The sequence below is a fragment of the Saccopteryx leptura genome, chromosome 4 (genome assembly GCF_036850995.1).
Source record: "Saccopteryx leptura isolate mSacLep1 chromosome 4, mSacLep1_pri_phased_curated, whole genome shotgun sequence".
Lineage (NCBI taxonomy): Eukaryota > Metazoa > Chordata > Mammalia > Chiroptera > Emballonuridae > Saccopteryx > Saccopteryx leptura.
This window is the reverse complement of record NC_089506.1, coordinates 212,600,663-212,624,550: the sequence shown is the minus strand read 5'-3', so window position 1 is coordinate 212,624,550 and position 23,888 is coordinate 212,600,663. Positions and strand designations below refer to the sequence as shown.

General features: G+C 55.0%; 1 protein-coding gene across 1 annotated transcript in view; it reads left to right on the top strand.

The window, feature by feature from the left end:
- The window catches only part of GREP1 (glycine rich extracellular protein 1), a 38,038-nt gene extending 25,453 nt beyond the window's left edge, over positions 1-12,585 (top strand). Inside the window, exons 44-68 of the mRNA XM_066383663.1 lie at positions 69-110; positions 251-280; positions 1,276-1,308; positions 2,018-2,050; positions 2,140-2,181; positions 2,971-3,003; positions 3,721-3,753; positions 3,848-3,889; positions 4,122-4,151; positions 4,652-4,681; positions 4,756-4,788; positions 6,482-6,619; positions 6,709-6,744; positions 7,349-7,381; positions 9,636-9,671; positions 9,972-10,103; positions 10,645-10,686; positions 10,795-10,827; positions 11,235-11,297; positions 11,384-11,413; positions 11,504-11,563; positions 11,721-11,834; positions 12,113-12,157; positions 12,259-12,312; positions 12,510-12,585. Coding sequence (XP_066239760.1) covers positions 69-110; positions 251-280; positions 1,276-1,308; positions 2,018-2,050; positions 2,140-2,181; positions 2,971-3,003; positions 3,721-3,753; positions 3,848-3,889; positions 4,122-4,151; positions 4,652-4,681; positions 4,756-4,788; positions 6,482-6,619; positions 6,709-6,744; positions 7,349-7,381; positions 9,636-9,671; positions 9,972-10,103; positions 10,645-10,686; positions 10,795-10,827; positions 11,235-11,297; positions 11,384-11,413; positions 11,504-11,563; positions 11,721-11,834; positions 12,113-12,157; positions 12,259-12,312; positions 12,510-12,535 — 1,223 coding nt within the window. The 3' untranslated portion in view covers positions 12,536-12,585. The remainder of the gene's footprint in view (positions 1-68; positions 111-250; positions 281-1,275; positions 1,309-2,017; positions 2,051-2,139; positions 2,182-2,970; positions 3,004-3,720; positions 3,754-3,847; positions 3,890-4,121; positions 4,152-4,651; positions 4,682-4,755; positions 4,789-6,481; positions 6,620-6,708; positions 6,745-7,348; positions 7,382-9,635; positions 9,672-9,971; positions 10,104-10,644; positions 10,687-10,794; positions 10,828-11,234; positions 11,298-11,383; positions 11,414-11,503; positions 11,564-11,720; positions 11,835-12,112; positions 12,158-12,258; positions 12,313-12,509) is intronic.
- The last annotated feature ends 11,303 nt before the right edge of the window (positions 12,586-23,888 follow it).

Here is a 23,888-nt window from a genome sequence, read left to right as displayed (position 1 = left end):
TATCTTTATATCTGCTCCCATCCCCAAGTCCCGGATCTCTCCTTACTCCCTCCTGCTCTGTCCCCCAGGAGCAGGGAACGGTGCCTTCCCCGGAGCAGGACCTCAGCCCGGTAAGGCCCTAGAGCTCAGGAGTATGGGTATCACTGAGCGGATAGCTTATAGGGGCAATGTCCCTGGTTCTACGTAAAGAGGAGGAGCGAGGTGCACTCACGGACTCACAGACTCATGGACAGCACCTTCTCTTTCCCAGGTCCTGGAGCACTAAAGCCTCAGAAGTCAGGTGAGACCCACACTCTGCCTCTCCCACTTGGTGTCTGACAAGTCACACTCACTCAACAAACAGCCAGGGGCCTCCCAAGTGCTGGAAACAGGCCCTCCAAGAGCCTGAATCTTGTAGGAAGATGGAATAATACAGGAAGGAGTGTGAATTCAATGTGGGCCTAACAGGGCATGGCATAGTGAATAGAGCATTGGTGTAGGATGCTGAGGCCCAGGTTCAAAAGGCAGAGGCTGCTGGCTTGAGCAGGGTTTATGTAACTTGACCAGGTCGTATAAGATTGAGCAGGTCATTTCCATCTTGAGCATGGGATCATAGACATTACTGCAGGTCGCTGACATGAGCCCACGGTCACTGGTTGAGCAAGGGGGACTGGCTCGGGCCTATTCCTCTGCCACCGGTCAAGTCACATACGCAAGCAATGAACAACTAAGCTGCCACAACTACAACTTAATGGTACTTACTCATCTCTTTCCCTTCCTGTCTGTCTCTCAGTCTCTCTGTGTCTCTGTCTCTTTGGTAAAAAGTAATAATAAAATTCAAACAGTGTCCAGACTGCCCACTAGAGGGCATGTTCCACTTCAAAATGAGGAGCAGGGAAAGCGCAGGATCTGCAAATGGCAGGAGCTCAGGCTGATAACATTTGGCTGGTAATGGGAAGGAGGCATCAAGGTGTCCCTCTTTCTGGTTGGCTGACATTGTGGATGGCAGTGACACCCAGCCAGGATGACCCAGGAACCTAGTTAGGACACTGAGGCCCTAAGAGCGACAGCTCGTCTGGGGAATATCTAGGACCAAGGACTGGGATTCCGGAGGGGTCGAGGTTTGGGGTGAGGCTGGGGTGGAGCTTAATACACAGCCCAGTACCCAGAGCACCCTCTCTCCATCCACCAGGCCCTGCTGCTCAAAATGGCTATGGACCAGGTAGGTGCATGGGGTTCTGGGGAGGTGACCGGATAGGGTCTGGATCCCTCACCTGCCCCCTATCCCTCCACCAGGTGTGGGAGCAGGTGTGAAACCCCAGAAGCCAGGTGAGCCTAAGGATGTTTCTCTGTAGAAACTGCAGATTCTGTGCAGATCCACCTTGACTGTGCCCACAACTCCTTAGCTCAGCACACACCACAGAATCACACAGCCCAGTGACATCTCGAGGAAAGTCAGGACCATGAGGATGAAAGACCTCTTGGGTGGTGGAGAGTGAGAGGGCAGACCTGAGGCTGGAAGCGCATTGGAGGCCTGGGGATTGGAGAGATGAAAAACGCTGGGTCCTGGAGGCTGATATTTCCAGGGCTGGACTCCCTGGATCCCTGCACTGGCAGGAAGAAGCAGCAGGACTGAAGTCACCTGGAAGTCTCATGGGCCAGGAACAAAGGGCAGCTGTGGGGAGTGGTCTGGGTCAACAGTTCCTCACTGCCTCAGTCTGCTCAGCCCGTTCCTGTCATAGGTCATCACAGATACCCTGCCCATTTTGTGAATCCGGACAGGGTGAACGGAGGGATGTGTAAATGGAGGCCAGGTGTTTGTGGGGCAGGGTCGAGGAGAGTGGGAGCTATTTTCACTTCAGCAGCACACAGCGTTCTTGTTTCATGTCCTCACGCCCCCACCCAACAGGTCTCGCAGCGCAGAATGGCTTTGCACCAGGTAGAGAAGGGAGGCTGGTGTATGAGGGTAGAAGCTGAGTTTCTGGGGCGGCCTGAGGTGGTAACTTCGGGGTTCCTCACCTGCTCATCTCTTCCCCAGGCTATGGAGGGAATGGAAAACCCCAGAAGCCAGGTGAGCCCCACCATGTACCGTCTCTTTGTATCTGTCCAGTCCCCCCAATTCCAGACCTCTCCTTACTGTCTCCCGCTCTCTCTCTCCAGGCGTGGGGAACGGTGCCTTCCCCGGAGCAGGACCTCAGCCAGGTAAGGCCCTGCAGCTCAGGAGTATGGGTGTCACTGAGGGGGTGTCTGATAGGGACGCAGACCCTGCGTCTAAGAGGAGAGGAGGAGCGAGCTGGACTCACGAACTCACAGACTCACGGACATCACCTTCTCTACCCAGGTCCGGGAGGACTAAAACCTCAGAAGCCAGGTGAGACCCACACTCTGTCTCTCCTACTTGGTGTCTGACAAGTCACACATACTCAACAATCATCAGGGACTTCCCAAGTGCTGGAGAGAGGCCCTCCAATAGCCTGGGCAATGTAGGCAGGTGGAGGCAGACAGGAAGGAGTGTAAATTCACCCGGTTCAGACTGCCCACTAGAGGGCGAGGCCCACTGTAAAATGAGGACCAGGACAGTTCAAGCTCTGCAAATGGCTGAGAGGCCATAGGGGCAGGAGCTAGGGCTGCTATCCTGTAGCTGGTGAGGGGAAGGAGGAGTCAAAGAGTTCACCTTCCTGACTGGTTGACAGGGCGGCTCACAGTGACACTCAGCCAGGGTGAGTGACCCAGGAAGCTAGGTATGACAGTCAGGCCCCAAGGGAGGCTGGACACCAGAGTGAAGTCTCAGACCCAGAAACAAAGAGTCTGTGGGTCCAAGTCTGAGGTTAGAGCTAAAGGGCCAGGCTTGAGTGGAATCTCAGAGAAGCCCCTCTCTCTGTCCACCAGGCCCTGCAGCTCAAAATGGCTATGGACCAGGTAGATGCATGAGGTTCTGGGAGGTGCCGGGATAGGACCTATTCCCTCACCTGCTCCCTGTCCCTCCACCAGGTGTGGGAGCAGGTGTGAAACCCCAGAAACCAGGTAAGCCTAAGGATGTTTCTCTGCAGAAACTGCAGATTCTGTTCAGATTAACCTTGACAGCAACAACAACACCCTAAGCTCAGCACACACCACAGAATCACACAGCCCAGTGACATCGCGAGGACCGTCAGGACTGTGAGGCTGAAAGAACCCATGGGTGGTGGAGAGTGAGAGGGCAGACCTGAGGCCGGAAGGGCACCGGAGGCCCGGGGATTGGAGAGATGAAAATCCCTGGGTCCTGGAGGCTGATGTTTCCAGGGCTGGACTCCCTGGATCCCTGCACTGGCAGGAAGAAGCAGCAGGACTTAAGTCACCTGGAAGTCTCATGGGCCAGAAACAAAGGACAGCTGTGGGGAGCGGTCAGGGGCTGCAGTTCCTCACTGCCTCAGTCTGCCTAGTTCAGTTCCTCTCATAGGTCATCACAGAGAACCTGCCCACTTTGTGAACCGGGACAGGATGAACACAGGGATGTGTGGGGGAGGCCAGAGAACTGCGGAGCAGGTTCGAGAAGGCTGTGGACCATTCCCACTTCAGCAGCACACAGCTTTCTTGTTCTCATATTCTTATGCCTCTCCACCCCCAACAGGTTTCACTACACAGAATAGCCTTGCACCAGGTAGAGAAGGGAGGCTGGTGTATGAGGGTAGAAGCTGAGTTTCCGGGGCTGGACCAGAGGTGGTCGTTTCGGGGTTCCTCACCTGCTTATTTTTTCCCTAGGCTATGGAGGGAATGGAAAACCCCAGAAGCCAGGTGAGCCCCACTCTATTCATATCTTCATATCTGTCTGCTCCCCCCGCCCCCATGTCCCAGATCTCTCCTTACTCCCTCCTGCTCTGTCCCCCAGGAGCAGGGAACGGTGCTTTCCCAGGAGCAGGACCTCAGCCAGGTAAGGCCCTGGAGCAGCATAATAAATATGTATTTTCCGATGGCTTTAGGTGACCCCTGTGTTTGGGTCGTTCGACCCCCGCTGGGGTTGCAACCCACAGGTTGAGAACCGCTGCCCTAGAGCTCAGGAGTATGGGTGTCACTGAGGGGGTAGCTTATAGGGGCAATGACCCTCGTTCTAAGTGGAGAGGAGGAGTGAGGTGAACTCTCGGACAGCACCATCTCTTCCCCAGGTCCTGGAGCACTAAAACCTCAGAAGCCAGGTGAGACCCACAATCTGCCTCTCCCACTTGATGTCTGACAAGACACACTCACTCAACAAACAGCCAGGGGCCTCCCAAGTGCTGGAGACAGGCCCTCCAAGGTCTGGGCAATGTGGGGAAGTCGAGGCAGAAAGGAAGGAGTGTAAATTCAACCGGGGTCCTGAGGGCCCACTAGATGGCGAGGCCCACTGTGAAATGAGGACCAGGAGAGTGCAGGCTCTGCGGATGGCTAAGCCATGGGTGCATGAGCTAAGGCTGCTTCCTGGCTTGTGGTGGATTAGGAGATAAAGACATCAAGGAGTTCACCTTCTTGGCTCGCTGACATGGTGGCTGGCAGTGACACAGCTAGGATGACCCAGTATGCTAGGTATGACATTCATTCCCTAAGTGAGGTTGGACAGCAGGGGTAGTCTAGGACCCCCGGGTGTCTACTGAGGTGGAGGACTGGGGTGAGAACTTAGGGGTCAGGCACTTGATGAGTCCCTGTCTTCCTCCACCAGGTCCTGCAGCTCAAAATGGCTATGGACCAGGTAGGTGCATGGGGTTCTGGGGAGGTGCCGGGACTGGGTCCAGATCCCTCACCTGCTCCCTGTCCCTCCAGCAGGTGTGGGAGCAGGTGTGAAACCCCAGAAGCCAGGTGAGCCTAAGCATGTTTCTCTGCACCTCTCCCAGACCCTGAGCTCTTTCCTCATTTACACCCCACCCGGTTCTGTCCCCTCAGGATTCGGGAATGGGAACGGACACGGGTTTGGAATGCAGCCAGGTGAGCCTGGGGGTGCCTGTGTGTAGGTTTCTCCTCTCCCCTCTCTCCTAGGACTTCGAGGGGCAGGACTAGTGAATATTGAGGGGCTCTGGGGGGAATCCTCTAGGACAGGGGTCCCCAAACCACGGCCTGCGGGCTGCATGCAGCCCCCTGAGGCCATTTATCCAGCCCCCCCGCCGCACTTCGGAAGGGGCACCTATTTCATTTGTGGTCAGTGAGAGGCATCGTTCACGTACAGTACTACTTCCGGTGACGCGGGACGCACGCGTCAGGGCTCCGGAAGCGCGTCATATCCCTTGTTACGGCTAGCAGTGACAAATATGGAACCGGACATCGACCATCTCATTAGCCAAAAGCAGGCCCATAGATCCCATTGAAATACTGGTCAGTTTGTTGATTTAAATTTACTTGTTCTTTATTTTAAATATTGTATTTGTTCCCGTTTTGTTTTTTTACTTTAAAATAAGATATGTGCAGTGTGCATAGGGATTTGTTCATAGTTTTTTCTTATAGTCCGGCCCTCCAACGGTCTGAGGGACAGTGAACTGGCCCCCTGTGTAAAAAGTTTGGGGACCCCTGCTCTAGGATACCAGCGTTCTGGCTTGGTCCAGGAGGGGGGCCTCCGCCTTCAGCTCAGCCCGAGTCCCAGTCCCTTCAGCTCCCTCTTGCTCTTCCCCAGGCCCAGCCATCCCGAATGGAAACGGAGCAGGTAGGAGTAGAGCGGGCAGGAACCGGGACGGCTCTGAGGGAGTGCTCCCGAGTCCTTCACTTGCTCCCTAATTTTCTTCAGGTTTTGCAGGGGGCATGAAGCCCCCAAAGCCAGGTGAGTCCTGCTGTAGCCTTGGCTCTATTCACATTCCAGCTGGAGCCAGAGCCGCCCTTACTCGCATTTGTCTACCTTTCTCCAGGACCTGCAAACAGCGGGGCCTTCTCTGGGGCCGGGGCTGAGGGGGCAGAGAGCTAGGTGCCCAGCATGGGGAGCTGGAGGCTTGGCCTGTGGCCTGGGTAGGGGAGTGGAGTCTCAGACACTAGGTGAGGGGAGAGACCCTCTCCCCACCGGCCTCTTCTTGGGCTGCCTGTGTCTGCCTCCAGGGCCCCTGAGGCCCACCCTTGCTTTCCCTCCTCAGGCTATGGTCATGGAAATGGTGGCCGGGGAGCCCCGCCAGGTGAGGGCAGCAGGGCCTGGGGCCTTAGAAATTGCGGGGGGGGGGGGGGATAAGCAAGAGCTGAGGGCGCAGGGAACCAGGGCGACAGAGGCTCGGTGCCCAGGAGAGACCTGGCCCGGTCTATGCTAGTCCTCCACCTCACAAGTCCCTGGGCCAGGTGAGAGGACAGCCATCCTGTCCCTACTCCGCCTTCTCAGGCCTCACTCTTTCACCCCCTCCCTCAACACTAAGTGCATTGAGTGGGGGTTCTGCGCATTCCTTCAAGATGAGTGGCACTACCTGATTCAGGAGTAAGGGGTGTCAGGTCCACCAAGGACCTCGGGGTGGGGGACAAGGTCAAAGGACCCGCAGCCCCTCAACCCCATGTCCAGCTTCATCGTTCCCCTACCTTCCCCCCACAGGCCCTGCAGCTCACAACGGCTACGGACCAGGTAGGGGTGGGCTGAGGCTCTGGGAAGGCGAGGAGAGGGGCCGGGGCCCTCACCGGCTGCCTGTCTCTCCCCCAGGCTATGGAGCAGCTGTGAAACCTCAGAAGCCAGGTGCGTCCACCCCTGCCTGTCTGTCCCCTCCTCACCTGTCCAGAGCTTGCTGCCCCCCACTCATACCCCACTTCCACGTGTCTCCCCAGGACTCGGGAACGGGAACGGGCTGGGAGCCCAGCCAGGTGAGACGGGAGGGGGGTCTGCACTGCACCTGGACATCCTCTCCCGCCTCCCCAGGCTTTTGAGGGGCAAGGTGGGTGAATGATGAAAAGGATCCCTGGTTCTGGCTGGGCTTTGAGGGACCACATAGCGGCTTTCACCTCACCTTAGCCAGGGTTCCAAACCCTCTGTTCATCCTTCCCAACCCCACTGGGCCCCAGCTCAGAATGGCTCCAGAGCAGGTAGGTACGGAGGGGTTGAGAGAAGCTGGCAAGGAGGAGAGTAGGGGGCCCTTGGAGGGGGGAAGTGGTCTTCACCCAGACCCTGTTCTGATGGCCATCTTATGGGTTCCTGCCAGACTTGGAGATCTCCGAGTTGGTGATTGAACGGAGGTGGCAGGAGGCGAGGAAGTCCCAGGGCTTCTGGTTTCTAAACTGGGAGAAAAGGCAGCCCAGCCCCCAGTCTCCTTCTGTCTCTCCGTCTCCCTCTCCCGTCCCCACAGGTCCTGCAGTTCCCACCAGGCATGGACCAGGTGGTGGAGTGGGCCCTGGGGCCAGATGCAGGTTCTGGAGGAGAGGCCCAGTGGGTGGGTAATGGGTCCCTCACCTGCTCCCATTCCTTTTCTAGGCATTGGTGAGGGCATGAAGCCTCCGAAGCCAGGTAAACCCTCTTTCTCTGCCCCCACTGTGATATTGTGATTTATTGATAGGGTTTTATTTATTTTTATTTTTTTTATTTTTTACAGAGACAGTGAGTCAGAGAGAGGGATAGACAGGGACAGACAGTTAGGAACTGAGAAAGATGAGAAGCATCAATCATTAGTTTTTCGTTGCACGATGCAGCACCTTAGTTGTTCATTGATTGCTTTCTCATATGTGCCTTGACCGCGGGCCTTCAGCAGACCGAGTAACCTCTTGCTGGAGCCAGCAACCTTGGGTTCAAGCTGGTGGGCTTTTGCTCAAACCAGATGAGCCCACGGCCAAGCTGGTGAACTCGGGGTCTCAAACCTGGGTCCTCTGCATCCCAGTCCGACGCTCTATCCACTGTGCTACTGCCTGGTCAGGCTGATATTGTGATTTATAACAAGAAATATACTTCTGGGTCCTGGCCGGATAGCTCAGTTAGTTGGGGCATCGTCCCAAAGGGCAGAGGCTGGCAGTTCGATCCCCGATCAGGGCACATAAAGGAGAGGTCACTGTTCCTGTCTCTCTCTCTCTCTCCCTTCCTCTCTCTAAAATCAATAAAATAAACAATAAAAGGGTTAAGAAAAAAGAAATATACTTTTGATCTTCCTCCCATTCCTGGCACAAAGCTGGCTCCTAAAAGCCTTAGAATATCCCAAGTGCTGCCTGACCTGCGGTGGCGCAGTGGATAAAGCATCGACCTGGAAATGCTGAGGTCGCCGGTTCGAAACCCTGGGCTTGCCTGGTCAAGGCACGTATGGGAGTTGATGCTTCCAGCTCCTCCCCCCTTTCTCTCTGTTTGTCTCTCCTCTCTCTCTCTCCCTCTCCTCTCTAAAAAAACCCCCCCCAAAAAAAAACAAAAAAAAGACTATATATAGAATATTTCAAGTGCTAAGACTGATAAAGGTTCTTTTTTTGGTAATGAGGTGACTTTTGGAAAGTTGTTACGTCACCTAAGGGTAGGAGCTTGTGGCCAGGGGACCCCACCTTGTGATTGGAGGGTTGGGACTTTTAATCCCACCCCCTGACCTCTGGGAGGGGGCAGTGATGGAAACTGAGTTCAATCACCAGCGAGGAATGATTTAATTTATCGTGCCCATGCACTGAAGCCCCCATGAACACCCAAAGGACAGGGTTGAGAGAGCTTCAGGGATGGTGGTGGGTTTGAGCATGGGACCTCCTCATGCTTCCCCACACCCCTTCTCCTATGCATCTTGTTCCTATGGCTGTTCTTGAGTTGTATCCTTTTATAATAAACCTGTGATCTAGTACGTTAACTGTTCTCCTTGGTTCTGAGAGCCATTCTAGAAAATTAATTGAAACCAAACAGGGGGTGATGGGAACCTGATTTATATAGCTGGCTGGTTGGACAAAAGCCCAGGTAACAACCTGGACTGACAATTGGCACCTGAAGTGGGAGGGGCACTGAGCCCTTAATCTGTGGGATTTGATGCTAACTCCAGATAGATAGTGTCAGAATTGAGTTAAATTGCATAACACCCAGCTGGTATCTGAAAATTGCTTGGTGGTGTTGGGAAACCCCTAGAATAGAAATTGGTGTCAGAATCGGAACCCCCCACTCCACTCTACCCCCAGAAACTGCCTACTCCCTCCACCCTTCCTCCCTCACGACCCCCCAGCCCGTGTCCCCAGTTTACAGGAATGGGCTGAGAGCCGGAGCCTTCCCCAGTGGAGGGGCCCAGCCAAGTGAGGGAGGTAGCGCATGCGTGGAGTTCTGGGAGGTGGGGGGAGGGGAAGAGATGGCACAGGACCCCATGGGGCAGAGTTGGGTCCTAGGAAAGAGAAGGGCAGAGCGGAGTCCCCCTATCACGCAGCCTCTGTCTCTCCCCAAGCCTGGGGGGGGGGTATGAGCCCTCCAAAGCCAGGTGAGCCCATCCCTGCCCCTCTCCCACCCCCACCTGAAGGCTCCCAGCCCAGCCCCGGCCCTCATTCCTGCTCTTCCTCCCAGGATACACACCAGGGAATGGGCTCCCGCCAGGTGAGTACATGAGGGTCTCAGTAGCGGGGAGAGAGGGCTCACTGTCAGGAAGGGGCCGGCACTTTCTGAGGCTGCCTCTGTTTCTCCTGCAGGTCTTGGAGGGGGTATGAAACCTCAGAAGCCAGGCAAATGGCAGAGTCCCCCATTTCTATCCTGTACCTTCTCCTGCCTCTCCTTCCGGGAACCCCCTCCCTCAAATAGCATCCCTCACATGCCTGCTTTCCTTCTCTAGGCTATGGCAATGGAAATGGGCTGGGGGCGCAGCCAGGTAAGGTCCCAGAGGCTGGGGGTGGGCAGGAGGGAGGTTGCCGGACAGCTGGAGGGCTGGTTGGGCAAATAGCAGGAACCATGTCAGGTGGCTGGGTCACCTGATCCCCAGCACAGGTTGTGGTTGTGACTCACAGGCACTGGGCTTTATCTGACCTGACCAATGCCCCACCCCCACCCCCACCCCGGGAAGCTGTGTCTGCCCTAGAAGCTGGTGGACTGGCCGGGCCAAGGCCAGGCGGGCATCCTGGCGGAGGTGCTGGTCTGGGCTCACCGCCCTCTCCCGTCTTCTCCCATCTAGGTCCCTGCAATGGGAAGGCTCCTCCATTGCTTCTCCCCAGGCTTCCCACTCCGGGGGCCCCTTCTGGGAAAGCAGGTGGCTGGGGCCCCAAATCCCAGCCCCCTCCCCCCGTGCAGAATGGCAAGTTCCCAGGTCAGTGTGCAGGAGGGGCGATGAGAGGGGTGGTATGCCTGGTCCCAGGAGGGGCCGAGTCTTGCTGGGCTGCTCAGAAGCCCACATGCCCATTCTTCAGCCGAGACTGAGGCTTACTGTGAGCCAGGAAGAAAAGCCTGAATTCTGGCCCTGAGACCCCCTGTCACCCCCAACGTGGCAGCTCCCCCAAGTCCTAGCCTGCCTGGCCCTGAGCTCACTCCTGTCCCCTGGCTTCCTCCTAGCACCAACGCCAGCCACCCAGTGGGGCCTGAAGCCTCAGAAAGCAGGTATAAGTCCGTCCGCCTGTGTCCCCGTGCTGGACCTGGGCCACTCCCCCTCCCCCTCTTTCCCAGGCGGCCTCAGCTCTCCAGCCCAGGAAGGTCCCTCCTGAGTCTACCCTCCCTCTCTCTTGCTGCTTCCTAAACACGTCTTCTGATTCCTTCTCCTGTGGATAGAAAGAGCCCCCCCTCCTCCTCAGAGTTCCTAAGATCCGTGCTTGGGGAAGTCTGGGTCCGCCCACCATCCTCCACTCTCCCCACAGTGTACCGCCCTTTGAGTGGCTACGGACCAGGAGCAGAGCCGGGTGAGGAGGCCCTTCCCCTGGATTATTCTTCCTCCCATCCCATCCCCACCCCTTGCTGCTCTTTAGGACACACACGCCCATCTCTGACCCCCATTTTTTCTACTCCAGGCTTTGGTGATGGCCTCAAGCCTCAGAAAGTTGGTGAGCCCCCCAGGGCCCTCATCTTGGGCAGGAGCTGGTGCCTCCCTCGTGGCGAGCCCTCCTTGTTGCTATCTTTGTCACGTCTGCCTCTTTCCTTGTTCGCCCAGTGCATATTTACTACGTACTGGGCTGTAACGGTGACCAGAGCCAGGTGCGATACCATGTCAGGTGAGGGTAGAGTGACAGACAGGCCAGGTGGAAAGGGAACCAGCCAGAGAGGAGTCAGGGAAGGCTTCCAGAAGGTTGTACAGGGTTAGCTTGCTGAGGGTAGGAGGGTGTGAGATGTGAGAGGCGCCCTCTAGGTGGCCTCGGTGTCAGTCTGTCTTTCTCTCCATGAGCTGGTCACTCTGGCTTCCCCAGTGCCATCTCCCCCCCCTCCCCTAGCCCATCAAATCTCTCTCCTGCAGGTTTTAGTTACAGGAATGGTGGTCTGGGAGCTGGCGTCTTCTCTGAGGCCCTCCTGCAGCCAGGTGCCTGGGGGTGGGGTGGGGGGGTGGGGGGGGAGGGGCGCCAGGCTCAGGGACTGCTCATGCCTCTGATCTCTTTCCTCCTCCAGGGTTCCCTGGGGCCAATGGCTTTAGGGATGGTGAGTTGGACCCAGGGGACAGTGCAGGGGGTTTGGAGTAAAGGGACATCCAGGGACTGGCCAGGAATGAATCGCATGGATCTCTTGCAGGGTATGGCAGGGAAGCTCTGGTGTACCCCAAAGCCGCAGCTCCAGCCTCTGAAGGAAATGGTAAGAAATGAGAGTTCAGGGAGCAGAGTGAACTCTGGCAAGGGCTGTAGGGACCAGGCCAAGTGGCTGGGGCGCTCTGAGGCTCCTGGCAGACTGGGGTATGCTGGGTGCCCAGGTCCAGTGGGCAGGGGTTTCCACGCCAGCTTTCCTTTTGCAGGTCAGACCGAGGCTGTGAGGGGCTCTCCTTGGCCCTCCCTCCAGCCTTGGGGGGCCACCTTGAAGTCTGGATATGGGGCCATAGGTGCATATCCAGAGGTCGCAGGCCAGCCAGGTAATGGGGTATGTGGAAGAGCATTGTGTGGAGGGTAAAGGGTGACTTTAAGGAGCTGGGTCCTGGGGCCAGGCCCATCCTATTGCCCTTCAGAGATGGAAGGGACATTCATGGTGGTGGGAGTGTGAAGGGGGCCGGAATGGATGGGACTGGAGGAGGGATAGGTGGAGCAGGGGCCCTGAGTATGATCCTGGAACCTAGACTAAGGTGGGAGGTAACAGATAGAACAAGGGCCATTGGGGGGACTCAGCGCTCCCCTCTTTTGTACTTCTCCCTAGGGCCCTATGGGCAGCTGAGGCCAGAGCTGGGCCCCAGGCCTTTTGGTGAGTGGGGGGTCTCCCAAGGCCTGGGGTGAAGCTGGGGGGAGCAGGAGCACTCAGAGTTCTGTGGCCCAGGTCCCATGGCTTGTCTGTCTGTACCTTAGGGGGCCTTGAGGTGAAAAGAGGCAGCAGCGGCCCAGTGGAAAATGGCTATGGAGGTGAGAGTGTCCCCCACTTTCTTCATGCCACCACTGTCACCCCTTCGGGCTTCCCTTGGGAGGGATGGCAGTCTCTCATACCTTGTGTCGGTGACTACTGAGTGACTGACCTCAGAGATCAGAGGAGAGAGAGAGCTCAGTTCCCCCCAAGAGGTAGGAACGGGCGCCTCACCAGGGCTCTCTCTGCCTCTTCTCAGGCCTTTGCTCGCATGGGAAGTGCTGAGCACTTGAGCTGATCCACTGCTCATCCTGAGCGTCTCTGCTGGAGCCTGGTCTGCTTTGCAAGGATGGCCAGACCCTTGGGCTTAGTCTCTGGCCTGAGGTGTCCTGTGGGCTAGAAGTATTAATAAAGGCAATGTGCTTCCCTATTTGCCTCTGTGTGCCATGGCAGGGGTTGAGGGTAGGGGTTGGCTGCCTGGGGTTAGGGTGGCCTACAGCCTCCACCCTGTCCTCCCTTCCTCCCTCCCTCCCTTCCTCCCTCCCTCCCTTCCTCCCTCCCTCCCTTCCTCCCTCCCTCCCAACAATGTGGCTGTGTGCCAGCAGCTTTGCTCTGATGGGAAAGACCATGAGAACAGAATGGATTCAGACCTGCCCTTGGAGAGGGGGCATCCCTTGGTAACAAACTAGTGAGGGAGCCATACCCAAGTTAAGGAGTTAGGGGACTTGTGCTTTATTTGTGTTGTTTTGGGGTTTTTTTTGTGTGTGTGTGTGTTTTTTAAAGAATTAGCATCTGTTGGCTCTGGTTGGTTGGCTCAGTGGATAGAGTGTCGGCCTGGCATGTGGACATCCTGGGTTCGATCCCTGGTCAGGGTACACACGAGAAATGACCATCTGCTTCTTTCCCCTCCCTCTCCCCCTTCTCTCTCTCTTCCCCTTTCACAGCCAGTGGCTCAACTGGTTCAAGTGTCAGCCTGGGGCGCTGAGGATAGCTCAGTTGATTTGAGTATCCCCAGATTGGGTCACCAGGTGGATCCCGGTCAGGGCGCGTGCCGGAATCTGTCTATCTCCCCTCCTCTCACTTAAAAAAAAACAATAAGCAACTGTTTATTTTTTAAAAAATTATTTTATAGAGAATGGAAGAGAGAGAGAGAAACATCAATTTGCTCCATCTATTTATGCATTCATTGGTTGATTGCCATATGTGCTCTGACTAGGGATCTAACTTGCAACCTTGACATATTGAGGCAATGCTCCAACCAAATGAGCTCTCTGGCTAGGGCTTTATTTGAGTCTTAATTTATAAACAATTTATTAAAGTTATTAAACTAACGTTTCATTTTCCTTAAGCCTTTATACTTGTTTCTGGACATCATTGTACTGATTAATTTTATAATTTGGTTGTAAAACTGGCTTTCACATTCTTTGATTAATGTTCAATTAGATTATAAATTTTCTTCTTCTTTTTTTTTAAGTGAGAGGAGGGGAGATAATGAGACAGACTCCCACATGCACTCCAACCAGCAAGCCCTGTCTAGGGCCAATGCTGGAATCAACCATGCTATTTTTTAGCACCTGAGGCTGACATGCTCAGACCAACTGAGCTATCCTCAGCACCTGGTGAATTTAACCAATCAAGCCGCTGGCTACTGGAGGGAAAGAGGGAGAGAAGGGGGAGAGGGAGGGGAGAGAAGCAGATGGTGGCTTCTCTTATGCCCTCACCAGGAATGGAACCCAGGGCATCCATACACTGAGTTGATGCTCTATCCACTGAGCAAACCAGCCAGGGCCATAAATTTTTTAAAATGTTTACTTTTAGCCCTGGCTGGCTGGCTCAGTGGTAGAGCGTTGGCCTGGCGTGCGGGAGTCCCAGGTTCGATTCCCAGCCAGGGCACACAGGAGAAGCACCCATCTGCTTCTCCACCCCTCCCCCTCTCCTTCCTCTCTGTCTCTCTCTTCCCCTCCCGCAGCCGAGGCTCCATTGGAGCAGTTAGCTTGGGCACTAAGGATGGCTCCATGGCTTCTGCCTCAGATGCTAGAATGGCTCTGGTTGCAACAGAGCGACGCCCCAGATGGGCAGAGCATCGTCCCCTGGTGGGCAGAGCGTTGCCCCTGGTGGGCGTGCCGGGTGGATCCCGGTCGGGCGCATGCGGGGGAGTCTGTCTGACTGCCTCCCCATTTCCAACTTCAGAAAAATACAAAAAAATAAAATAAATAAATAAATAAATAAAATACTTTTATTGGCTTTAGAGAGAGGAAGGGAGAGAGCAAGAGAGAGATAGGAACATCTGTTCCTGTATGTGCCTGACTGGGGATTGAACTGGCACCTCTGCACTTCAGGATGATGCTACAACCAACTGAGCTATCCAGTCAGAGCTAGATTATAAATTTGATAGGTTGATGACCCCTCTAAATATTATATATGCTTTACAAGCCTGATTAATTCAATTCCCTTAGGCATTTCAAACAATTCCATACATACTCTACTTGATGTCTTAATGGAGGTGGGGGTGCAGATCCAGCCAGTAATGTCTTCCTAAGCACTCCTGGAAAATGAATAAATCAGACATTTGATATCTCAGATTACTGAATGTTTTTAAGCATCTTTTTAAAAAAGTTACTAAACCACTATCAGCATCAGCGCTATGGATCACTTTATTTTCTCAACTAATGATTACAAATGCAGAAGCAAATGACTCTCCTAGGATGGGTCTGGAATGGAGGTTGCACACTGGGGACTGACCCACTATTCTGAACTTTGACCCAGAGACTGTCTAGTCCAGGGGTCCCCAAACCACGGACCGCGGGCCGCATGCAGTCCCCTGAGGCCATTTACCCAGCCCTGCGGCACTTCCGGAAGGGACACTTCTTTCATTGGTGGTCAGCAGCCACATCCTGTGCTCCTGGAGTACTGTATGTGGCCGCGCAGCAAAGCACGGCATTGCTCACGTACAGTACTATTTCTAGTGATGCGGCACATACGCATCACGGCTCCGGAAGTGCTTCATATCACTTGTTATGGCTAGCAGTGACAAATATGGAACCATACATTGACCATCTCATTAGCCAAAAGCAGGCCCATAGTTCCCATTGAAATACTGGTCAGTTTGTTGATTTAAATTTACTTGTTCTTTATTTTAAATATTGTATTTGTTCCCATTCTGTTTTTTTACTTTAAAATAAGATATGTGCAGTGTGCATAGGGATTTGTTCATAGTTTTTTTTATAGTCCAGCCCTCCAACGGTCTGTGGGACAGTGAACTGGTCCCCTTTGTAAAAAGTTTGGGGACCCCTGGTCTAGTCCCAGGATGTTTCTACCAACCCTTTGTATTTTGAGTCTTTCCAAACCCATACCTTTTCTTGCAATCTGGTGAAGAATTCAAGTTGAATAAAGTTAATGGGACTTGACACTCTGAGGAATTCAGCTCGTCTTTATGGCCTGGTTTACAGTAACAGGGGGAACCAAAACATCATTGCAGTTTGCACATGGGTTTGGGTGAATCAACCTTTAGGCGATTCTGTAAACATTATTGGAATTCCAGCCTAATCTCTTTCAGCTCATCTCATTTGACTTTATTCTATTTGAGAATCATTATAGACTTTTTCTTTTTCACAGAACTGAGTCTAAAAATTTCCAAATTGTCTCATCGTACATTTCTCTTCCCCACGTCATGGAATAAACCACATCATCTCTTTACTTGTGATCAGGATTAAGAGTCAACATCTGGGCACGGGAGCCACAAAGCCCTTCCTTCCTAACCTACCTAGAAATGTTATAATATTGTTATAAAGGTTTCTATATACCGATTTTAAATAGATTGACCTTTTTTTTTTTTTTTTTTTTTAGTGATTTTCACCCATCTGTCATGTAAAACTATTCTTAGCCACGTTAACAAATGCTTTGTTTTTTGAATTGATACTTTTATCTGTTCTTTAAGATAACTTAATGGAAACTGCGTAGATCTTGTAGATCTTGACCCACATACAGGCACAACAGTCCGGAATCACTAAGGGCAAACCTAAAAAGAAGAGAAACATACAGTCTCCTCCTTGACCGCTGCAGGGAGGCGGGACCCGGCGGCCGGGGGGAAGTCTACCGCGCCTACGCCGGGACAGGTCTGGGGGATTATTAGTAGGTCTTGGAGACTGCGGAACCGGGGGACACAGTGATTGGCTGGGACCAGAGACACAGAGCGCTGCTGCCTCTGATTGGCTGCTAGATATCTCAGGCCTCTGAAAGAGAGTCGCATACACAGTAAGCGCACTGGCTCTTGATTGGCTGGAATGCAGCGGCGCGTGGCTCCAATTGGCCTAGGGCTCTGCCATACGCTGCGTGGCCTCCAGCGGGAGGGATGAGGTGGTGGCGGGCAGCGCGAGCGGGGCGCTGGAGGAGCGGCGAGGGCACTGACGGCGGCGACGACGACCATCACCACCGCCAAGCTGGCGGCTCGGCTCCCCCGTTCCCGCTCGCACCCGCGGCTCGCCCGCTCCCGCACCCACTCGCGGCTGAGTCGGGCCCGCGCTTCGCTATCGCGGACCCCGCCGCCCGCGCCGACACTGCCGCACCCGCCGCTACCCGGTCTGCCTCCTGGCTTGAGACCCGGGCCCCCGCCGCCCTCGGCGCTCGCCCTGGCCGAGCTGCCTCCGCTACCCGCGCTCCCGCTGCGGCCTGAGTCGCTGGCGCCCTGGGGCCCCGGCGCCCACCGGGCGTTGCCGGAGCTGCCGCCCGAGGCTTGCGTGCCCGCGCCGCCCGCCGCCTCTCTCTCCCTGCAGAACATGCCACGCCTGCCTGCGCCCGCGCCGCCGCCCGCGCACCAGCCGCTGCCGCCGCTGCCGGAGACCGCGATTGCTGCCACCCCCGGGCCCATGGGGGCGCGCGGCCGCCCGCCGCTGATAGCCGAGCCGCCCCCGCAGCCGCTGCCGCCGCTGCCCACACAGCCTTCGCCCTTCAGCCTGCTGGCGCCGCCGGTGCCCAGTGACCCCTGGTCAATGCCCCACTTTCCCCCGCCCCTGCCGCCGTCTCTGCCGCCACCGCACTTCTTCTTGTTGCCGCCCTGTTGACAGCCCAGCCCTCCTGCGGACGGATGGGTAGGCAGCCCTACCTGGGCACAGGGCTGTGCTTCTCGCCGCCTTCCCTATGGGCAGATTCAAAAGGCGTGGGTCAGAGCTCGGCTTGGGGAAGAAGGGGGTGCTAGAGGAGAAGCCCAGGTTCTGGGGGGAGAAAGCAGCAAGTCTGAGAATAAACTCATTTATTCCATTTTCTCCTCCTTCGCTACAGCAAGCCTCTTGCCTGGTTATTTGAGAATGTAACTCATCCCCTGTGCTGATAAGCTGACTGGTGATCAGGGCAGGTGGGGCTGGGGCGCCCACAACACGTGGCTTGAGGAAATGAAAACAAAAAGTTAAAATGCTTTAGCTGAGGGACCCAAAATGTCTCATTTTCTCTTTATAAAGAACTTGAATGCCATTGCTAAGGCCCTCCTCCACTTAGGTCTGTATGGCTTCTTGGAATCTGATCCTGCCTCCCAAGTCTTAAGTCATACTTTCAACTGAAATAGATCCAGGGGTCCCCAGTGCCTGGGCACATCAACGAGACAGCAGTGTTGGACATCGATACTGGGCCTGAGAGCAAGGGCTGTGAGGTCATCCCCACAGGACAGAAAAGCTCCCAGGGTGAGTCATGAGAGGAAGCCCCTGTTCTTATCCCGTCTTCACCTGCCCTTCACTGCCAGTTTCTCCCCAGCATACTACAACTCAGAATAAAGTTCTCTTTGTTACTCAGGTGGCTTGGGCTCAGGTAACCAGGCAGACGTCCTATCTCAATGGGCTCTTCTGTAGCCGCTGGCGAGCAGTATCAGGAAGCCAACTGGACCCTGATAGCGGGTGGGGGAGGGCACCCTCTGAGATCCTGGGACCTACCAGCAAGAAAGGCAGTGTATGAATTTTCCTATGACTGTTGTAGCAAGTCACCACAAGTTGGGTTGCTTCTCTCCTAGCTCTGGAAGCCAGAAGTCCAAAATCAGGATGTCACAGACCTATGTTTCCTACTAGCTTCTGGGGGCTCCTGGCAATCCTTGGCTTGTGGTCAGATCACTCCAATCTTGCCTCCATCTTCACACGACCTTCTCCCCCATGGCTGTGTCTCAAATCTCCCTGCTTTTTTTCTGATGACACCTGTTATGGGACATAGGGCCCACCCTAAATCCAAAATGATGAGATTCTTAACCGTACTACATCTGCAAAGACCCTTTTTTCAAATAAGGCCACACTCATAGGTTCCAGGGTTTAGGGCCACCCCGCATTGGGAGGCTACCATCCAATCCATATAGGTAGTGTCCTCTCCTTTGGGAGCTGGCCCACCTGCTGAGCTGTCTTCCCAACTTCCCTTACTGTGTTTGCTGACCTGGAGCCTTGAGTGTCCATGAGTCCCCAGGCAAGAGCCTAAGGCACTACCACCATGATAAAGCTCTCACTGGTACAGGAAGGAAATAGAGTGGTGGTCTTTCCCCTCTGTTGAACTATGGCAGAGTTCTCATTCCTGCTGGCCTGCTGCTTCCTTTACCCCGCTTAGATCCTGTAGTCCTCCTCTCCTCTCAGCTAAGAATCAGACAGTAAACAGGAAAAACAAGACAATGTGTATCTTTTTTTGTGACAGAGATGAGAAACATCAGTTCTTTGTTGCAGCACCTTACTTGTTCATTGATTGCTTTCTCATATGTGCCTTGACCAGGGGGCTACAGCAGAGCGAGTGACCCCTTGCTCAAGCCAGTGACCTTGGCTCAAGCCAGCGACCTTGAGCTTCAAGCCAGCGACTTTGGGCTTCAAGCCAGCAACTGTTGGGCTCTAGCCAGTGACCATGGTTTCATGTTTATGATTCTGTGCTCAAGCTGGTGAGCCTGTGCTCAAGCCAGTGACCTCAGGGTTTCAAACCTGGGTCCTCTGCATCCCGGCCTGATGCTCTATCCACTGCGCCACCACTTGGTCAGGCAACAATGTGTATCCTTCAAGAAGACAAGTGTTTAAAAGAAAAGAACAGCCCTGGCCGGTTGGCCTGGTGTGCGGGGGACCCAGGTTCGATTCCCGGCCAGGGCACATAGGAGAAGCGCCCATTTGCTTCTCCACCCCCGCCCCCTCCTTCCTCTCTGTCTCTCTCTTCCCCTCCCGCAGCCAAGGCTCCATTGGAGCAAAGATGGCCCGGGCGCTGGGGATGGCTCCTTGGCCTCTGCCCCAGGCGCTAGAGTGGCTCTGGTCGCAAAAGAGCGACGCCCCGGAGGGGCAGAGCATCACCCCTGGTGGGCGTGCCGGGTGGATCCCGGTCGGGCGCATGCGGGAGTCTGTCTGACTGTCTCTCCCTGTTTCCAGTTTCAGAAAAATACAAAAATAAATAAATAAATAAATAATAAATAAATAAATAAATAAAAGGAAAGAACAAACCACCCACAGAACTCCAGCTGGATAACTGCTGCTGGTTGGAAGCTGACAAGACTGATAATAAAGTGAATTGCTACCCAATCAATGGAGTCTGCCCAGGTTTACAAGTGAAACCACCATTATACTCTTGATAAAACACACTTGTCAATACCTATAGTGATCCCCAGGGTGTATGAGGGGCTGGCAGCCTGGGCAAATGCCTTTGGTGACTCTGGAGGTAAGCAGAGCAGACTTCATTTTACAGCCAGGAGGCACCTGAGGTTAAGGCAGCTGTGACTTGGCAAGTGAGGCCCTAAAATGGGGTTGACACCAGGTCTGACCCTAAGGTCCAGTAAGCTGCCTGCTGGCAGGTGGTAAGCAAACACCAGTTCTCTCGACATCAAGGACACAGACCTGGTGAAAGTAGCCAGGGTTGAGGGTGGTTTACTGTGGAATAAATCCTGAAGTCTCTGCAGAGACTTTCAGCACAGGGAGCGTCTAGGGATGGGGGAAGGAGGGGATAGCTGGCTCTGGGGGCAGGATACAGGAAGGGTGGCACACGTGAGGTGCAGCCATTGGGCAGCCCTGCTGTGATGCCTTCAGAGAAAGGCACCAGGAGGCCCAGCTTACCCCCACCCTAACCCCGCTGTGCTGGGGGCATGGAGCATGGAGCTGGGGACTTGTCCAGACCTGGGCGTTGACGTCAAGGTCTGGGGTTGTATCAGTCTTGCTGTTTCATTCATGTACACTTAGGCCACATTTCCTTAGCTTGTTTCTATGTCTGTAAAATGGGGGTTGTAAAACTGGTGAGACTGTCTGACTGCCTCCCAGTTTCCAGCTTCGGAAAAATGAAAAAAAACAAAAACAAAAAACAACTGGTGAGAATTCTTGTAGGATCTCAAGATTAGATCCACACCTTTTGGTTCAGAAACCTGGACTGGCTTTTCTACCTATAACACCGGGGCCTCAGGTGCTTCCCCAAAACAGTAGGTGATGCCCTTGGGGTTGTGCAGCTTCCAAGCACACCCCCAGGCCCTTTCTAGCACCGCAGTGGCTATGGTGACCACTAATTCTCCTTTATCATTGGCCCACACTTCCTCTCTAAGAGTGAGAGAGATGATGGGATTGGAGTTTAACCACTTCCACTTCACCCCGATCTAAACAGGCTTGGTTTCTTCTGCCCACCTGAGCATCCCTGTCCCTTCGCCCTCCCAGAGAACAAAGACCAGGTGCAGGTCTGTCACCCCTGAAGGGGCTGAAGGAAGGCAAGAACTCCCCCTGCCTGGGTTTCCTTCCTAGGTAGCTTGCTGGGGAATGAATGTTCTCCTAGCCCGCCTCTTTCCAGAGTGGAGGCAGATGGGGGTAGGGATTCGAGAGGAAGTGTTCAAGTGCCATTGAGATGCTAACTTCGGTGGGGGTCCTGGCTCTCCATATCAATGACATTCCAGGGCCACCACAGTCCCAGCTTCAGGCTCCAACCTTAACCCTTTAGTTTTCAAATCCAGCTGAATCCCGGTGGACCAGGCAGGGTACCTAAGAGAGGGCTTGGGGCCCCATGGCCTCTTTCCAAGGAGGTCTGAGGGTAGGAAATGGATTCCTGCCTAGTTGCTCTGCCACACCTCCCACCCCCCGGTGGCAGCTCCTCTAACCATCCCCTTCCTGTCTCTCCTAGTTCTCTGACAAATTTCCCTACTTTTACTCTCCCTCTAGGCAGGCACCTTATCAAAGGGAAAAGTGGGCAACAGGTGGAAGGAAGCTGAAGCTTCCTGGTCACCCTGGGGGCACCTTCGGCAGGGACTGGTCTCTGGAAGTGGAGGAGTGAGAGGAGGGGTTTCTTCATCCTCTGAATGCCCACCTCCCTTGTGGCTGGCCAGTCCCTTGCAGTGCTGGGGGAGGGCGGTGTCCCCTCCTGCCTGAGTATAGAGATTTGGGGCCAAAGGACTGAGATCTAAAAAGAGTAAGAGTCCTCTTAGTGCCGTCCGGGGGCACTACGATTACCCAGTTTGTGCAGCAGCGCACCAGAGCCTGCGGCAGCGTTGGGGGCTTAGAGCTGCCGAGCTGCCTGTGGAACTGGTTGGACCTGGAAGCAAGGCCCAACTGCAGGCTGACCAACAGTCCTGGTTTCCTCAGGACGCAGGACTCCATACTCAAACCAGAATGTCCCGGGCAAATCGGAGTGAGTTGGTCACCCTATGGCCAAGGTAGGGGGTAGATTGTTGCTCTCGGCCTGGGGGACCCAAAAGGTCCTGGGCAGGGGTTACCCAGAATGGGAGGCCTTGTCGGCAGGTCAGTGGGCCCTTCCAGAGACCCAGGTTTGCTGAGTCTGCCTGACACCTGCCCAAACCTGTGGGGCTGGATTCCTGGCAGCCCTGCAGATCATAGAGGGAGCCCACTGACCGCTTGTTTCTATCTGCCCTTCTCAGCGCCCCTCTCCCCGTGCAGAGTGAAGCCTCAGGAGCTGGAGGAGCTGGACAGACCCAACCCAAGATGCCTTGCGCCCATCACAGCCTGCTGTCATCAACAGTCTCCTCGCCGTCTACAGGCATCCAGGGGCCAACAGCTCAGCCCCTCATACTGGGCAGCACTGCCATGGGGCCCTGTAGGAAGGCACCAGGCGCAGAGGATGCCCCAACCACAGGAGCCCACCTGTAGACCCACTGATTAGCTCTGGCCTCAGTCTCCCTATCCTAGGGGAAAGTGTTCTCAAGCTTTTCGGAGTCAACCACCCCCTTGCAAATCTGATGAAAGCATAAATGTCTTTTACAAAAATATCCTGAAACCCACTCCCAGAGCAATGCACCAACCTGAAGTTAGAACCATTTATAAAGCAAGCCCCACTGAGCAGGTCAGGAAGCACCAGGTGCCCTCTCCGCCCCCGGGACTGTGGAGTGGTGCAATGACCAGGAGAGTGTATGGGGTCCTCCCAGCTCTCCCTAGCACCTGTTGTGGGAGTCAGGAGGCATTGAGGTGAGAGGCTTTTCCAGGTGAGGGCTACCTTTGACAGTGCTCCCAACCACCCTAGAAAGTAGAATTTTCATCAGCCCCCTCCCTTTTCACACAATTCTTAGTTCTTAGCACCCAGGAAGGGGTTTGAGGAAGTTCATAACCCCACCCCAAAATAAGGGGCTCATGTTTGTGGGTCTCAGGATGTTTCTCAAAGGGGTCTTTGATCCAAGGAGGTTAAGGACCTTGATCTTCCATGATCTGTCCCAGGTTGTGGGGCAGGATTTGAGCCATGGTCTGTGTGACTCCCATGTGACCCCCCCCCCCCCCCCCACACACACACAAAGGCTCTTGAGGAGAAGGTTTTTCCTGAGGACTGTGAGGCAGGACTCAGGGGAACCTGAGTCACTTGGGCCTAAGCCCTGTTGCCTTCCTCTGTGTTGTCTCATGCAGAGAGGTCACTTCTTCCCCATGGGCAAGAGTGGGGTCCTGGGCTTCACCATCCAGGCTCCTGCCCCTGCTGCTCATCCCCTTCCACCCCAGGCCCTGAGCGCCCCTCCCCCACTTCCACAACAGACTCTTTATCCCCTGGCCTCTAGGGACTTACGGCAGCTCAGCTTGGCCCCCAGTTTCAGTGGAGGGGGTGGAGAGGGCATACCTGAGCTAAGGTAGAAGTGAGGGGGTGGTTTTCTAGGCCGTTGCCCGGACGATGCTACCTGAGCTAGGCGCCAGGCACCTGTCGCCTAGGAAACAGTGCGGGCGGGCCCCTCCCTCGGGAGCTGCCAGGGCCGCTGGGCTGAGACAGGCGACGGATCGAATTCCTTAGAGTCCTAGGGGCAGGGTACAGACGGGAGGGGGTGCACTGATACTGGGGGAGCTGGGGCACGTTTGCATCATCATGAAATGAATCAAACCCGGGAGGGCAAGGGCAGCTGTTGAGGAGGGTTGGGGTGGAGGCTCAGCTCCCCCAACACCCCCACTTCTCTGTCCTGAGTCAGTAACGTTTTTGACCCCTATTTCTTCTCCCAAGCTGATCCTCAGACTCGGCATTCCTTTGTCCCTGGGTCCCCACAGACATGGATGTTCTTTCTTCCACTGTATCTTCCTGGTTACGTGGGCCCTCCCCACTCTTCCCCCGTGACCCTGAGGTGCCCCCCTCCCGCCCCCGTTCAGCCCCGCCCACTCCCCATAGGCCTCCCCAGTCTTGGCCTGGCTGCTCCTCCCCTCCCTCGGCCTTAAAACCCCCATGCCTGCAGCCAGGAGCCAGCAGTCCCCAGGCGGCACCC